The sequence below is a fragment of the Terrapene carolina genome, unplaced genomic scaffold (genome assembly GCF_002925995.2).
Source record: "Terrapene carolina triunguis isolate 2854851 unplaced genomic scaffold, T_m_triunguis-2.0 Scaffold69, whole genome shotgun sequence".
NCBI lineage: Eukaryota > Metazoa > Chordata > Testudines > Emydidae > Terrapene > Terrapene triunguis.
Genome location: NW_020664420.1, coordinates 22,397,589 through 22,415,604, shown reverse-complemented (window position 1 = coordinate 22,415,604; position 18,016 = coordinate 22,397,589). Strand labels below are relative to the sequence as shown.

Sequence of the window (18,016 nt, the reverse complement as noted above, 5' to 3'; positions counted from 1 at the left end):
CAGGAGTGAGGGACCGTCCACCGAATGAACAGCTGGACGTGCTGCCCCTCTCCGGAGTGGCCGCCCCAAGCATCTGCTTGGCAAGCTGGTGCCTGGAGCTGGCCCTGGTGAGTGATTGCTGGACCCAGACTAACAGGAGACTAGTCTGTAAAAGGAAGCTTACGGAAACTGGTAAGGTATTATTTGTATTCAGTTTTCTTAGACAGACGTGTGTGTTTTATTTTATTTTACTTGGTAATTCACTTTGTTCTGTCTGTTACTACTTGAAATCACTTAAACCCTACTTTCTGTATTTAATAAAATCATTTTTTACTTATTAATTAACCCAGAGTATTTATTAATACCTGGGGGGACAGACGGCAAACAGCTGTGCATATCTCTCTATCAGTGTTATAGAGGGCGAACAATTTATGAGTTTACCCTGTATACGCTTTATACAGGGTAAAACAGATTTATTTGGGTTTATACCCCACTGGGAGTTGGGCATCTAAGTGTTAAAGATAAAAACACTTCTGTGAGCTGCATTCAGTTTAATCTGCAGCTCTGGGGCAAGTAATTCAGACCCTGGGTCTGTGTTGGAACAGACGGGCGTGTCTGGCTCAGCAAAACAGGGTGCTGGGGTCCTGAGCTGGCAGGGAAAGGAGGAACAGAAGTAGTCTTTGCACATCAGTTGGCAGCTCCAAAAGGGTTTCTGTAATCTAACACATCACACACGGTACAAGATCGGATCATGAATGCCTTGCAGTTCCTCAGTAGAGTTGCCAACTTTCTAATTGCAGAAAACCAAACACCCGTGCCCCGCCCCTGCTCCGCCCTGAGGCCCTGTCCCACCCACTCCATCCCCCCTCTAGGGTTGCCAGGAATCTGGTTTTCTACTGGAACACCCAGTCGAAAAGGGACCCTCTGGCGTTAAAAGTCTGGTTGGCAGCGCAGCAGGGCTGGCAGAATCCCTGCCCAGCTCTGCACGGCTCCTGGGAAGCAACCGGTATATCCGGCTCTTAGACAGAGGGGCGGCCAGGGAGGCTCCGTGCGTGGCCCCCGCCTGCAGCCGCCACTCCGAGTGCCAGCTCCGCAGCTCCCATTGTGAGTTCATTTTAGGCTCCCTCACACATGGAACATGCCTTAATTGCCTACTGTGGTTCTGCTTCCCCCACCCTCTGTTTATTTGTCTCTAGATTGTAAGATCCTCAGCACAGGGACTATCCTTTTTGAGTACCTGGAATATGCCTAGCAAGTAGTAGGCACTACGGTACATCTGAAATCAATTATTATTGCCTGTAGGTACAAACACTCTCAGTTCACGTGGCACCAATCCTGTGAGGTGCTGTGCCCCCACAGCTCCTACTGACTTCAACAAGAGACAATGGTGCTTGCTATCTTATACCGCTTTTCCAGGACCACACATGTGTGACGAGTCCGAGCCAAGCTGGGACCCAGGGTTCAAGCCCTGTGGTGTAGATGCAGCCCTCCTGGACTCGTGCTCTGGGAGTCCACCAAAAGTATCCCACAATCCCATGGGCCAACTTTCTTTTTGTCCTCTGGCCAAGTTTGGTGAACAGGTAAGATTTCCCACACTGCATCACAAAGGGCTAGAGCAGCCACATTTTGGGAGGGCTCTAGCGAGTCTGGACATGGATGGTTGAACTCGGGTCTGCATAAAGCAATGTAGACGCTAGAGCCCCAGGTTGGGATGCAGGGTTCAATAATTCCTATGCTGGGGTTACACATCAGTGTAATTGCTCAATCCCTAGGTTAACAAACCCAGGGTCTGCTAACTCAATTTCTGCTAGCCCTGGGTTTCCATTGCAGTACAGAAACAAGCTCTCATGGTCCCAAGAAGTGGGCAGACCCCTCCTTGCACCTGTGTGGAGCCCCACTGATTTCAAATGGGACTTCATGGGGATGGGCATACGGGTCTACCCCTGTGGAGCAGATTGCAGGATCAGGGGGGAAATAGGCACAATTCATTTACATAGCATCTTGCTATCTAAATAAATGTTTGCTGGTTTTTAACAACCACACTCACAAAAAGGCACCCACTCACATTCACAAACTTTTCCTTGTCTTGCAGTTTATGTTCCTCAGGCACTTTTGTATTAGCTTTCTATTCTGAACACATTGTAACAGGATGCCATCATTTTGCAATGAATGACAACATATTTCAGACATTATACTTTACCATCACCTTTTGGCTGACAGCTACAGATCACAAACAGCAGCAGTAGAACAGCAGAGTACAGTATCCTTCTGTTTGTTTTGCTTGTCATTCTGCCCAGCTCTACTGTAATTCAGAAGTGCTGGCATATGTTTGACATGTGAAATGCATCCCTGGGAAGAAAGCCTGCCCAAGGTCTAATCATCACTTAAGCCCATTCTAGCCCTCAAAATAGGACTTAAATTCTACTTATGTTGTGCATATTTCATGACTTTCAGATGGCAAAGAGACTGGCATTTTTACCAAAAGAAATGGATTTTGCTCCTTAAGTGCTTTAATTCACAAAGCAGGTTGAGGGGAGAATCTGTTTGATCAGCACATTCCACAGTCTAAAATGAGCCTCTCTGGTTTAGAATGCAGCACACGGATTTGCAGAAAAACTCTCAGTGCAGCTAGTCCACATCTCAACTCCCAGAAGAGCTAAGAACCCTCTTAAACCCATAAACCAAGAGAGAGGAAGACATCAATCTGTTCCTGCACCCATGGTGTCTAAATGAGTGAGTTTTATAGCATTTCAAATGGCCTCTTAATTACGCCATTGTGAAATCTAGACAATGAGGGGGAGTGGAGTAAAACCTGGGACGTTTTAACTTTGGTTGTACAGTTCGGCCTTTAGAAAGGAATTACCAATACTCATTACATTGCTTAATAGTCCACCAAGAAAAATAAAATAAAAAAAGATTTCCCAAACTTAGGGTTTTGCCCAGACCAAGAAGCAGCTTGGAGATTTTGCTACTGTTAGTACAGCTGCATGTTGTAAGTGGCACCCAAAGGAAAACAGGTTTTAGGACATAGTTTTATCCACCAAGTTGCTTGTCATATCCACCAAGTTGCTTGTCATAAAGAGCCTTTTCTTTTGACTGTATCACATGATGGAACAGGACATAAAAAAAGAAAAAGTGGTTCCAGCCCATTTTGGGTAGCAAAATAAACACATCAGCGACTATCAGACTGACCTACGTTTCTTACATATGAACATTCATTTTCAAAGGATCTCTTGGGTAAGCAGACTCAATGGACTGTAAAAGTTTGATCCATGCAAACAGAAAATGGGGGAAAGCCCAGGAAATAACTTACATCATCACTGAATGCTAAAAAATTAAATAGTTTTCAATAGCACCTGCATTCTTTGGTAACAGATGCTATATAAGGGTGAAATTTACTCTGTGCAGGAGGCCAGCCCACGGGCTAGGCACCACTTCAAGCCTTCGTAACAGTAGGGTTACCATATTTAAATGGTAATTTAATACCATATACCCTTTCCCGGCCCTGCCCCAACTCCGCCCCTTCCCCAAAGTCCCCGCCCTAACTCCGCCCCCTCCCCTGAGCGCCCCGCATTCCCCCTCCTCCCTCCCAGCCACGCGAAAAGGGCTGCCCGAGCGCTACCAGCTTCATGGTTTGCCAGGCAGTCCCTAGACCCTGCGCCCCCGGCAGGCGCTTCCCCAGTGCAGCTGGAGCCCGGGAGGGGAAGCGCCCAGCTGGGGGGCACAGGGTCTGGAGGCTGCCCGGCAAACCGTGAAGCTGGTAGCGCTCGAGCTTTGGGCAGCCCCCATGCCTCCGGACCCTGCGCCCCCAGAGGGGAAGTGCCCGGCCGGTGGCTCAGGGTCCGGAAGCATGGAGGCTGCCCGAAGCTGGTAGCGCTCGGGCAGCTCGGCTTTAAACAGAGCAGAAGAGTCAAGGTAGGGAGCACAGCAGCCGCAGGAGGGGAAGTGCCCAGCCGGTGGTATTTTTCCCGGACACGTTCGGCTTTTTGGCAGTTCCCCCCGGACGGGGGTTTGATTACCAAAAAGCCGGACATGTCCGGGAAAAACCGGACGTATGGTAACCCTACATAACAGTATTTAATAGAGACTTGTGCTGGCTCTCTATAAATAAGTGAATTTCACTTTAAAGTTGATAAGATACAGTACAGATTAAAAAGAAACCCTGATGCTATCCTTCCACCTTCATTATTTTACTAACTTCTATAGTATATCTATAGCAATTTAGTGCTTTAAATTACAAAAGAAGTAAAAAGTTTTCTTCCACTATTTGTGACAGTAGCACTGCTGCTTCCATTGCTGGCTGGCCTCAGCCTACCAAATGTAAAAAATACAAAACAGAGCAACCAGACCTGAACAAAACAAGCAATGAAGAACTCCAAACAAAATTAAAATCAACCAACCCAGTGCTAAAGAAAAATGAAAGCTTCCTGACCAGCAAGAGTCAGAAATATGCTCAAGAGAATTTTACAGTAGATCTAGATGGCAGTAGGGTAATTATATCATATTTCATTGCTACTGATCAGCTCAAATAAAAGTATGGAACCTGACTTAATGAGTGGTCTGGCCTGTTGATGTTAACAATATCAACAGTCCTGCGTCCTCTTTCAGACCTTTTATACTGATTTTACTCCATTCTCAGTAGTTTCCCCTACTGGAATTTCTTGTACAGCTTGCTCGTATGGTGCTGGCTTTAAACTTGACATCTGCCTCGTGAAAATGCTTCCTCCTTACTTCTAGCCATTTTAACATTAAGTGCATCATGAAATTAAAATGAACTCCTTTTGAAAAAACATAGAATTCTTTTATAATCTCTGTACCAGAGAGGTGCTCTCAGCACAGGGTGGCATTTCAAGAATCAGGATAAATAAGACTAAAAGAGCTCTGCCCTGATCTCAGACAAGTGGAGATTATTAAATCATTAAATCTTAAATCAGCAACTGAACATATCGCCAGGAAGTTTCAGTTAGTTTCCCAACCTGAGTTGCAAGCAGCACAATTTGCTTTAGACTGACTTGTAATTTTCTCTTTGGATGTGTAGATATCAAACAAACACTGATCACACTTCCATCTCATCCAGTGCCATGAGCCGTTGGCTGTATGTTAAATTCACCACTCCTTTTATGCTGTAGCACTTTGTCAAACTCATCTATGGCCTTAAAGATAACAGCTACATTTTCTTTTTCAGAAAATCTGCAGTGCACACACTTTGCAGAGACCAAAGAACTCAGACGTCACCAACAATGGCCAAAAGATGTTTAAACTCAGTAACTCACCTTCGCTTGTAGAAAGAGAATCATTTGCACAAACCAGTGCCAGAATAAGCAACAGCTGCCGAAGATCCATACCTCTGGGTTCTGCAATCATAAAAGAGACAGTACAATCAGATTCTTTATGAACTCGTCTCATTACATTTAAATGCAGTTTAATGTATCATCTAGTTTATTTAATTTCTGAATGGAGTTAAAGCAAAAGTTTATGAAGGAAGCATGTTATAATACATTTTATTGCCTCAAAGTCCTACATTATATTACTCTCTATGACAGACAGTAAATACTACTTCCAGAGGACTGCTCGTTTAATAAATACTGAGGGCAATGAGGGATTTTCTGGCCTTGGCCTATATTCCAGGAATGCTCCTTCACCACATTTTCCCCACACAGCCTTTTGAGAATGAAATGAAAGGATTATTTTGTATTCCCTCTGAAAATAAGAGGTGTTAGTAACACATTTTTAAAGGGGAAGAGATTTTGTTTCATATGCAGTAGTTCACATTTCTCAAAAGTTCTGCTGGAAGTCCACTTTACCTTAGTGGACTTCCAGTGCTATGTTGCCTACCATATTGTTAGCATCACCAGAAAAACAGTTAAGATAAATTGAAGAGGGTTCAAAGAAGAGCCAGGGAAATGATTAGAGGATTTGAAAACAAAGCTTATAGTGGTGGTTCTCAATCTGCAGCCCAATTGGCACAGAGCTTTGGCCCATGTGACATCCTCAGGGCCATAGAGCAGTGAGGTCAAGAACAAGTGAGAAAAATACAATCTGTGGGTCTTGCTGCACTTACAGGGAACACACTGTTGAAACATTCATGAGGCAGACTGGATGGAGAGGAGACACAGCACTTGCTAACAAATTTCTGAGCAACCAGCTCAGACTGAGACTGCTTAAGCCTCTGGTAATATTTAATTCACACTGAGCATGCTCAGAGGCTCACAGGTATTAACCTAGTGACTTGACTATGTAACTTTAAAACACTTGTCCTTACAAGGAATGAGACCACCACAAAGCCCTACTAGCAACTGAGCCATAGAGGTATTATTGGATGCGGTCCACATAGCACATTGTTAGTCTTTAAGGTGCCACCAGACTCCTTGATGTTTTTATAGCACATTGTGGGTCACATATGCGGTCCACAATGAAAAATAGGTTGAGAATCACTGGCTTATAGTAATAAACTAATTAGATTGGGCTTCTTAAGTGTAACAAAGAGAAGGTTCAGGGATGACTTGGTTACAGTCTAAGTACCCACAAAGGGAACAAATATTTGAAAATGGGCTCAGTCTAGCAGAGAAAGGTGTAACACGATTCAATGGCAGCAAATTGAAACTAGACAAATTCAGACTGGAAAGAAAGTGTATATTTTTAACCGTGAAAGCAATTAACCCCATTGGAACAATTTACCAAGGGCCGTGGTGAATTCTCTATCACTGGCAATTTTTAAATCAATATTGGATTTTTTTTCTAAAAGATCTGCTCTAGGAATTACTTGCAGAAGTTCTATGGCCTGTGTTATACAGGAGGTCAGGCCAGATGATCACAATGGTCCCTTCTAGCATTAGAACCTATGCATAACCATACCTAATAAAATAGAGAAGAAGGCTGGTCCTGCAGTTATGGTGCCAATGTGGGACTTGGAAGACCTGAGTTCCTATGTGATCTCAAGCAAGTTACTTATTGTCTCTGTGCCTCAGTTCTCTGTAAGATAGGGATAATAGCGCTGCCCGACTTCAGAGGTGGTGTGACGATAAAAGCATTAAGGACTGTGATGTGCTCAGACACTACGGTGATGGGGCCATATAAGTCCGTAAGATAGATACCCTGTGTTTTTAGGGATATTACTAAAGACTTTCTTAAATAAGGGGTTCAACTCCCAAACAAATGCCAAGGCTGATCTAATGCTCCAGGACCAGCATTGTGTCCTATGGTATGGGACTCCAGAGAACAAACTGTGCATCCCAGCTCTGTGGACTACTGGAGACATTCATTATGGAGTCACTTTATCAGCTTCATCATTAGGGCTGTTTTGTGATCTGAATTTTAAACAGGATGGAAATCCCTCTATTGCACACTTTGAATGTTTGAATTTAGTCAGTCAAGGTGGGTGAGACAGTATTTTTTATTGGACCAATTTCTGTTGGTGAGAAAGACACACTTTCGCGCTTACACAGAGCTCTACTTCAGATTCCTACCAACTTGTTCTCTTATGCATGTCTGTAGCCTGCCTTCGTGTGTCTCAGAGGTGTGTCAGAGGGAAGGTATGATGGGAGATGATCCTCCTTGAAGGTGGTGTGATAGCCAATAGCAACCCAAGGTCCTTTACTAAAAGGAATTCTAGTTCTGAAGGCAACAGGGACTGAGCTCCTCACTCGTGTCCACAGCGCACACCTGCAGCACCAAAGGGGGCTTGGTAACCGCCCCCCCAGGAGAACTATCCTGGAAGGTCGAAGAGAGGCTACAAACAGTGATATGCTGCCACACTTCTGGCATTGACAGCTTGAGAATGATCTCAGAGGGGAAGGAGAGGAGAGATCTGTTCTAAGAGCTGAAGTAAAAAACAAAACACACACCATGAAACTGTTCCTGGAACAGAAGATCGTTCTCAGGAGAAACCGTTCCTGTGAAATGGCAGCTGCCCTCTCATTAGACAGAGCCATTGCTTAGCAGAAATCCCCACAGGAATATCTAGAAGTGACAGCAGACTGCGACGCTGATGGCTGTCTCACAATTTGATTCCCACAAGGACAGCATTGTTCAGGGGCTGGAACACTAGTTTAGTAAGAGATGGTTTCTTAAACTGCTTTCCTACCCCCAGCTTCAGAAAAACCAACCCTTTACATAGTCCAGTAATGGTTCCTTCCACCACATGCCATTAAGCGTAGGAGAAGACAAATTCCACTGTGAAGGCTCCTATTGCCTAGCAGATCAAAAAAAAAACCAACAACTGCAATGCACAGTATCTTGGGGAAAGCTGTGTGGTAAGGTGTATAAACTCTGCCCTGCAGTGGGCATGGGGGAGAGGGTTAAAACCAGCAAGAAAAGTTACAATAGCTGACTGTCCTCACTACAGTGAGTGCCAAGAACCCCTGCCACCAGGCAATGTTCATATGGGTCAGCTGGGGCTAATTGCGCCAACAGAGAAAGGGAGCCAGGAGCTATAAAAAGGGAAAGAAAGAATTTCTCTTTCTGGGCCTTCTATACCAGTGCTGGAATGATGATAGCCACAAAGAGATTTAAACTGGACTTCTGCTAGTCGGATGCTAATGCTGTCAGTGTAGGCAGGGGTGACCCAGACTAGAAATCAGTACACAAAACCATGCTAGAGACAAGAAACCTAGCACAGTTGTTAGCTTACAGCATGGTTTGTAACACTGTTCTGTACCGGCCAGATATAACATCTCAACACCCTGTTAACAAGAATGTTATTCTAGAGTCAGACCTCTGAACCTGGAGAGTCCCTGGAACCTCATAAGACAAAGGGAAAAGGACTTCAGAAAGCTATTTTGTCCTGAATATACTGACCTCTGGCTAGCACAAAAAGCTTTTTGCCTTTGCTACTAGCATCAGCTCTCCAAACTTAAAACAGAAGGTCATTTCTACTGCAGTCAGCTTCAGTGTAGTGAGCCTACCCTATTAAGTTCTTGGTTCCTGAAAATTTATACATAGCTTATTTGCCATAAGCTAAACAACAAAATTATTATTAAGAGTGTAGAACTGATTTGGGGAGGAAGGTTTAGTTTTCTCTGTGCTGCTAGGCAATGACAGGCAAGGAGAAAGGCATAGAAAACGTACAAGTAAAGATAAACGCACACAAATACCTCCATTACCAGAGATTATGAGTGTAGGGGAAAAATACATGCAACATCAGGGGCTTTACAGCACAGAGCTATGCTGCATTTAAGATATATGTAACATTTATGGGAGAAGGAGGAGATTTATTACTGAGTTTAAATATATAGCCTTGCAATGTTTTGCCAGGGAAAAGCTCTGTGTAAGGCTAGGTCTACACTACAGCGGTGTTCCGACCTAAGATACGCAACTTCAGCTACGTGAATACCGTAGCTGAAGTTGCGTATTTTAGGTTGGCTTACCTGGTGGTGAGGACGGGGGAAAGCCGACCGCTGCCGCGCTGCCGCCGACTCCGCTGCCGCCTCTTGTCGAGGTGGATTTCCGGAGTCGACGGCAGAGCGATCAGGGATCGATTTTACCGCGTCCTCACGAGACGCGGTAAGTCGATCCCCGATAAACCGATTGCTACCCGCCGGATCGGCGGGTAGTGAAGACGTAGCCTAATTCTTGAAGAGTATTTATACATTCCTCACAAATTACCTCATGGCAAGACTTGTGATAGCAAAGTCAGTCTCATTTCTATTCTTGCATAATGAAATACAGATTCTGCCCAATGTACTTGGTGAAGGCATTTTGCCTGCTCACCCTTGCTCCACAGAATGCCAACAAGAAAGAACAATTCTCCAGTTAGAATGAGTTACAGCCCTTCAAATCTACAAAAATTAAAATGGTCACAGACCCAAACAGTTACATCACTCCCAAACACTGAAGTCTGGATTTACTAACCAACAATGCCTGAATGAATGGCTGTTTTAACAGAAGCTTTTTCAGCATTATGTACCCAATTGAATTAAAGGACAAAAATAACTTTGCATTTGTATTAAAAAGCTACAGTACACATATTGCAAGTGATAATCCATTACACTAAAGAATGAGAAATAATTCTGTGAATTAGAAATTGTGCCTTGCAAACAACCAACCAACCCACCCAGTGACATCAACCAGAAGAACCCAGAATGCAATTCTGAGCAAGTCTCATAAAATACTGCAGTATTTTATATCTGGTTTAGCCCATATTTTGGGATTATCACAAAACACAACCTACCAGTAAACTGAACCGTGAAATAAAGGCTTTTTTTCATTAATCAGAGTTCTAACATAATAAGGAAGAGATTCAAATGAGTTAAATCAGCTCTGATAAAAGAGGTTCTCAACTATTACTAACAGCTTTAATTATTGAAACTGGAAAAAAATTACATCCATGTAAAAATTTCTGTTCAGATTAGATTTTGTATAATTTAACTCCCCACCTCAAGTTTAGGGCCTAAACCAGTGGTTCTCAACCAAGTGTACACGTACCCTTGGGAGTATGCAGGGGTCTTCCAGAGGGTACACTGACTCATCTAGATATTTGCCTAGTTTTAAAATAGGCTACATGAAAAGCACTAGAGAAGTCAGTACAAACTAAAATTTCATACAGACTTGTTTATATTGCTCTATATACTATACACTGAAATGCAAGTACAAAAATTATATTCCAATTGACTTATTTTATAACTATATGATAAAAGTGAGAAAGTAAGTAATTTTTCAGTAATAGCATGCTGTGACATTTTTGTATTTTATGTCTGATTTTGTAAGCAAGTAGTTTTTAAGTGAGGGGTACGCAAGATAAATCAGACTGCTGCCGGGGTACTGTAGTCTGGAAAGTTTGAGAGTCACTGACCTGAACTACTGGAAAGCCTCACTTCAAGATCAAACCCCATAGACCTCAGCTGGTCCTAATTTAGCTGATAAAATATCACCATTCACACTATATGCCTTCAGTAATTTGACCAGGAGCAAATCTTTCTTTCATGGATGGATACATCAAATACTTAATTTGATGTCCCCACTTCAACAGAAGACCGGGAGAAACAGGTCAACTGAGCAGTACTAAAGACTGATTAAAGGGTAGCAAGATAGGAGGCTTCTCCCTGCAGAAGAATGCTAAATTGTAAGGATGGATGCAGGGGCCTGTTCTGGGTATTCATTTGACACAGAAGCAGAAAGCTTTTTCCAAGCTTTATGCTTTGCCTTCTGTCATCCACTAACTGTCATGGTACTGTACACTTGACAGCAGAGCAGATGTATTCCACCTACATGCATCTGGAACATTTAGCAGCTGCTTAGCTTTTTGTTTAAAATAATTCATTATGACTAGGGCTGTCAATTGTAGTTAACTCACGCGATTAACTAAAAAAAAAAAGAATCGCGATTCATTGCAATTTTAATCGCACTGTTAACCAATAATAGAATACCAACTGAAATGTATTAAATATTTTTGGATGTTTTTCTACATTTTCAAATATATTGATTTCAATTACAACACAGAATACAAAGTGTACAGTGCTCACTTTATATTATTTTTTATTACAAATCTATGCACTGTAAAAATGATAAAAGAAATAGTATTTTCAATTCATGTCATACAGGTACTGTAGTGCAATCTCTATCATGAAAGTGCAACTTACAAATGTAGATTTTTTTTGTTACATAGCTGCACTCAAAAACAAAACAATGTAAAACTTTAGAGCCTACAAATCCACTCAGTCCTACTTCTTGTTCAGTCAATCACTAAGACAAACAAGTTTGTTTACATTTATGGGAGATAACGCTGCCCGCTTCTTATTTACTCACTTTCAGATTAAATGGAACAATACTTTTGTAGCCAGTATTGAAAGATATTTGTGCGCCAGATATGCTAAACATTGGTATGCCCCTTCATGCTTCGGCCACCATTCCAGAGGACATGCTTCCATGCTGATGATTCTTGTTAAAAAAATGTGTTAATTAAATTTGTAACTGAACCCCTTGGGGGAGAACTGTAGGTCTCCTGTTCTGTTTTACCTGCATTCTGCCATATATTTCATGTTATAGCAGTCTCGGATGATTACCCAGCACATGTTCATTTTAAGAACATTTTCACAGCAGATTTGACAAAACGCAAAGAAAGTACCAATGTGAGATTTCTAAGGATAGATACAGCACTCGACCCAAAGTTTAAGAATCTGAAGTGCCTTCCAAAATCTAAGAGGGACGAGGTGTGGACAATGCTTTCAAGATGTCTAAAAGAGCAACACTCCGATGCGGAAACTACAGAACCCAAACCACCAAAAAAGAAAATCAACCTTCTGCTGGTGACATCTGAGTCAGATGTCGAAAATCCGCTCTGCTCTGCATCGTTCTTGTTCTTTCCCTATTTTAGCCTCAGATCCTAGCTCACTTTCACTGGCATTCACTATGTTAGATGTCCAATCGCTACTAACCCTTTTGGTGAAAACAAACAAAAAAAGAGTCATTTAGCACTTCTGCCATTTTCGCATTTTCTGTTATTGCTTTTCTCCCCTCATTAAGTAATGGGCCTACCCTGTCCCTGGTCTTCCTCTTGCTTCGAATGTATTTGTAAAATGTTTTGTACAATTCCTGACTTTAGGCATGCAAGCAGTCCCACTCATGTTTAAAGTGAAGCACATGCCTAAATATTCCACTTGATTGGAACCAGAGTGCTCAGCACCTTTGTAGGACAAAGTCCTAGGAACACAACACAGAAATGGGAACACAAGCAAAATTACCTTACGGACACAAAATTATGTAACAGTAACAAAAGCAGAATTAGACTCCCATCCAGCAATGTACTTAAGTATGCGCTTAAACATAAGTTGCGACTTATAGGGCTACTCACATACTTAAAGTTATGCATTTGTTTCAGTGCTCCATTTGACCGGAACCTTAGAGGAAGCTACTTCTACTGCTATGGCCAATGTTCAGTCTTAAGCCTTTTTAATGTTGATCACTATGGTATTTAAGTATTGCAGGAAACTAACAAGCATGGAAGCACTTTTTGGAGAACAGTGTGGGATCAGGATAATGGAAGACTGGATTTGCACCCACTATGAAGTCAGCATATGATGTCTCAAACTTTTCCAAGCTTGACATGCACAACAGATATAGCTAAGGATACAACAATTAGTGTAAGTGAAATTTAAAAGGTTAAATATGAAGGGTGATGAAACTCTCATTTAACTCAGTGGGATCAGGCTGTGTTTTTGAAACTACCACATGATTTTTTAAAAGTACTACACCTCTACTCCGATATAACGCGGTCCTCAGGAGCCAAAAATCCCTACCGCGTTATTGGTGAAACCCCGTTATATCAGGGTAGCAGCAGGTGGGCTCCAGTGGTGAATTAAAGAGCCCAGTGCTCCGGCCGTGGGGAGCCCCAGCCTCTTTAAATCGCCACCCGAGCCCCTCTGCCGGAGCCCCAGGGTAGTGGTGGCAGGGCTCCGACGGTGATTTAAAGGGCCCGGGGGGCTCCCCACAGCGGCCAGAGCTCCAAGCCCTTTAAAGTGCAGCTGGGGCCCCGCTGCCAGAGCCCTGGGGTACCGGTGGCAGGGCTCCAGCGGTAATTTAAAGGGCCCAGGGCTCCCCGCAGCAGCCGGAGCCCCGGGCCCTTTAAATCGCCGCCCGAGCCCCACTGCCGGAGCCCCGGGGTTACCGCACTATATGCGAACCCGTGTTATATTGGGTCGTGTTATATCGGGGTAGAGGTTTATCTTCAAATCAACACCTGGACTGTTTCAGTGAACCTTAAGTAAATGAGATGGAGGGAGGGGTGTCATTAGGTGGTTCATTTTAACTAGCTATACTGAATTTATTTTCTCTAGTGCCAGCACCTTTCAGAGGCCATAAAATAAAGTTCAGGAAGCTGGAATTTATGTGGACTAATCGAACTGCTTAATGGTGGATTAACATGAAACAAAATGCGTTATAAACACTAAACTCATGCTAAATTCTTTCACATGCTACTAATCAGATTAAAGTCTGCATAAGAAGAATTGACATAGTATTAAGCAAAAGTTATTGACTTAAGTATTAGATAAAATACAGGATGGTAAGGGTTTTATTGGCATGAGTTTGGGAAGACCACATTACTCGTAAGTGGCAAAGTCATCAGAGAATTATATTCGTTATCAGAAACAAGTACCAAATAAAACCTTTTCATCCCACACCCCACTCTCCTATATTTTCTATGGCCTGTACTACAAGGTTGCACAGGTTTAATAGAAAGTGTGGCGTTAAACTGATTTAGTTAAACCAATGCAACTGTGTGTCTCGATATTTATTGGTTAAGCCTGCACCTGTAATTTACTAACCTGAGTAAGCCTGATTTAAACTGATGTGTGTCCACACAGGAATTTGCAATGGTTCAATTAAATTGTTTTTTAAAGCAATTGAAAGTCAAACTGGTGCAATTTGGGTGTGTAAACAAGCCCCATATCCCATATAGCATACAGAAGAAATATTTTAGGCAAGCATTAGACCGTCATTAAAGAGTTTATTGGCACTACCAGTTATAAAGCCAGACCCCTTATGTACGGAATCATGGGCTGATTATCCACTGCCTTGCAGCTTCACACCTTGCAAATCTGAAGATGCAAGCGACAGAAAATTACTTAGCAGTAACTCTTGCATTCAAGAGTTGTATTACTTAATACATAGCCATACAGGAAAGATAATGGGCCAGGTCCTTAGGTGGTGTAAATTGGCACAGCACCACTGAAGTCAATAGAGTTAAACAGATTTATGTCAACTAAGGATGAGAATCTGATTTGATATTTTATATAAATGTGTACTAGAAATAAGTAGCAGCTTTTGAATTCTCACAACAAAGCTCTCAGTGAGACAAGGACTGAACTATTGGAGACCTCAAGATCATGGAATACAGCTGTAGCACAGTGAAGAAAAATAATTACAACCACCTATATAATCCAAAATGATTAGCAATTTTGATATTGCTAACCATTAGCTAGTCTTCTATCTAGTTGCTTTTTCAAATATTAACACTGAGCTGTATCTTCTGTACGTTTATTAGTCTTCAACCAGTGTAATTAAGGAGCAATGGCAGATGTGAAATGGCACATCAATCACCACTGAAACACCAAAGATCAGTGCATTAGTAACTCTGTATCACAACCTTTATCTTCAGTCATGAAAGATGGAAGAAGTGCAGCTATCAACCCATAAAACCATGGCACCAACACTGTACTTCGTGTGTTCTAAATAGAAGGGTCTCTTGATGGGGAGACAGAGTGGCTGCCAAACTGATGCTGAGCTGGATGGATCGATGTCATCACCCCCATCTACAGGAAATTCACAGCACTATATTCTAAGCTAAAGGAGGCGTAAAACTTCTGGAGCAGATTCACCTGCTTTGAGTATTAAAGTGGGAAACCATGTGTCTGTATATTTCTATTTTTTGTTGCGCTTTACAGACATAATTACAAGATTTTTGCCCTGAGGAATTTACAAGTTAACAGCCTGATCCTTTTCACACTTAACTACCAGGTTTACCATTTACTACTGCACATAATCCCATTGACTTCATTAGGACTACTCATGGTAGTATGCGCTATGCCTGGTAGCGTTTGCACTATGAAGTACCAAATTAGACACATGGCATGATTTATGATCAGACTGTGAAGGTTGAGATGGGTTATACATCAACATTTTCTTTTCAGATTTTAAAAGCCACCCCCACCGCATTGACCTTGTGTTGATGCTGAAATATTTGGTAACTCTGCTTTGATGTGAATCAAGCAGCAAAATGCTCTGCGTAACTGGCTCTCCTGCACTTAATCAACACGTTTATACCACATTACTGAATAGTTAGGATTGCAGTTTAACCACAAGGCTATTAGTCTTACTTATGTAATCATACATGGACTCTCTTCTCATTCCATACATGACCAACTGCAAGGGGCATCCCAGTTACTTGATTCTACCTTGTGGTTTTGGAAAAACAGTATGACTGCTCCCCATCCCCTCACCCCCCCCCCTTTAAAAAAACAGTTCACACAAGTTTGAGGTTGCAAGAAAAAGGTCAAGGGGCAAATAATACATATAGAGGCATTCATGGTTGTGTTTTTAAAGAGACCTTATTGCATTAGATACAAAGATATCCTTACTGTTCGGAAGACATTAACAGTTATTTCATATGCTCCCAAGATACGTATGACACTTTACATATAAACATGATTCAATTTTGCGTTTAATTACAGTCACAATAAGCAACATTCGTGATGACGCTAATTGATCTTGGGTCTTAAAACACAGTGAAATTGAGGCTATGTCTTACTTTACATACCTTACAGCAGCACAGCTGTACGGCTGCAGCTGCACCGCTGTAAGGTCTCCCATGTTGCCACTCTATGCCGATGGGAGAGAGCTGTCCCGTCGACATAATTAAACCATCCCCAACTAGGGGCAGTAGCTAGATCAGCAGGAGAGTGTCTCCCGCCGACATAGCTCTGTCCACACCGGCACTTGTCGGTGAAACTTATGTCAATTAGGGGTGTGTTTTTTTCACACATGTAAAACAGATTCAATTAATTTTGTAGTGTAGACTTGCTGTGAATGGCTGGAGCACAGCTGGCATAAATTGAACCTGGACAATATAGAAGTCATGTTGGTGGGAAGAGGAAAGCGTTTTGAAATAGTAATTTGCACCATATCATCACCCTCCACCAAGCAAGGCTGCCAGCAGATTGTCAAACAATGCATAACAATAGGGTCCATCTGGACCTCTCAAACAGTAATGGCTGGTAGAAATGCCTTTGGCCATTTGCTATTCAGACCCTGGGTCTGTGTTGGAGCAGACGGGAGTGTCTAGCTCAGCAAGACAGGGTGCTGGAGTCCTGAGCTGACAGGGAAAACAGGAGCAGAGGTAGTCTTTGCACATCAGGTGGCAGCTCCCAAGGGGGTTTCTGTGATCCAACCCGTCACAATGTGCCACTGCCATAGAGGATTTGATGTAACAGGTTACCTGCCACAGAAGTCTGAAACAGTCAGTTTTTGGTAATCATTAATCTCAAGAAAATGGTACTTCTGTTTCAAAACAGTCCACATACAATTTTTGTTGAGGTTTTTTGTGTACTAATATATTCAGGCTTAACTGATTGCTGAGGGCATATTCTATTGTCCTATATGGAGCCTCAATGTCTCCAGGGACAGTTTTGCTAAATTAAGGGCTACATTATTTGGCTTTAAGAAATTTAGGTTTAGCAGAACCCCAATTCCACAGATTTTGCTTCATTCCCCCCTCCCCCCCATGTAGTTAAAAACAGTACACAATCAGCCTGAATGGGCCATTTAAGAAGGACAATAGAACTTTGAAAATACTAATCTCCCACCTTCCTGAGAAGCTTCCTGGGATATTGCTTTGACATTGCAGGGTCATGTGATGATGTCACCTAGTACGGAATACCACCTTGGACACTGCTGGTATTTTTCCACTGGAAACAAAGGATTCCTGCCTCATGTAAATCCTACTTAAGGCTGGGAAGTTAGTCCATCAGGGCTCTTCTCCATTGCCTCCCGGCCCAAGAAGGAAGACTGCTGAAAGCACCCGAAGAGACAAAGGAACTAAGCTGGGGAAAGGCAGGGTCTGAGTCCAGGCTGAGACAGGGGTGTAGCCTATGAAGGGAAATAACGAACTTTGAGCTGCAGAAACTCTGCAACCTGCCTAAAACAACATTTAGGGTGGGAAATTACTATAGTAATTTAGTTTAATACTTTAGTGTATTAAGCCTAGTTTGCATGTTTTGTTTTATTTGCTCAGTAATCTGCTTTTCTCTGTTTGCTATCCCTTATAATCACCTAAAATTTACCTTCTGTAGTTAATAAACTTATTTCTTGTTATACAAAAACCCAGTTTGCGCATTTCACACTGAAGGGGGCGAATTTCATGAGCTTACGCTATATGGATTTCTATACAGCGTAAGACAATATAATTTTGGGTTTACACTCCAGAGGTGTGTACACAGGAGTGCTGGCCATTCTCCTAGCCGAGTCCTCCCACAGAGAGCTGATTGCAGACTCTGTGTGATTCTACAGTTGGGTGTGTCTCTACTTGTGCGTGTGCTGGAAAGGGGCT

At 42.5% G+C, this 18,016-nt stretch overlaps 1 protein-coding gene across 1 annotated transcript in view; it reads right to left on the bottom strand.

The window, feature by feature from the left end:
• The window catches only part of GHR (growth hormone receptor), a 182,440-nt gene that overhangs the window by 95,610 nt on the left and 68,814 nt on the right, over positions 1-18,016 (bottom strand). Inside the window, exon 2 of the mRNA XM_024203131.3 lies at positions 5,253-5,333. Within this exon, the coding sequence (XP_024058899.2) occupies positions 5,253-5,322 (70 nt within the window). The 5' untranslated portion in view covers positions 5,323-5,333. The remainder of the gene's footprint in view (positions 1-5,252; positions 5,334-18,016) is intronic.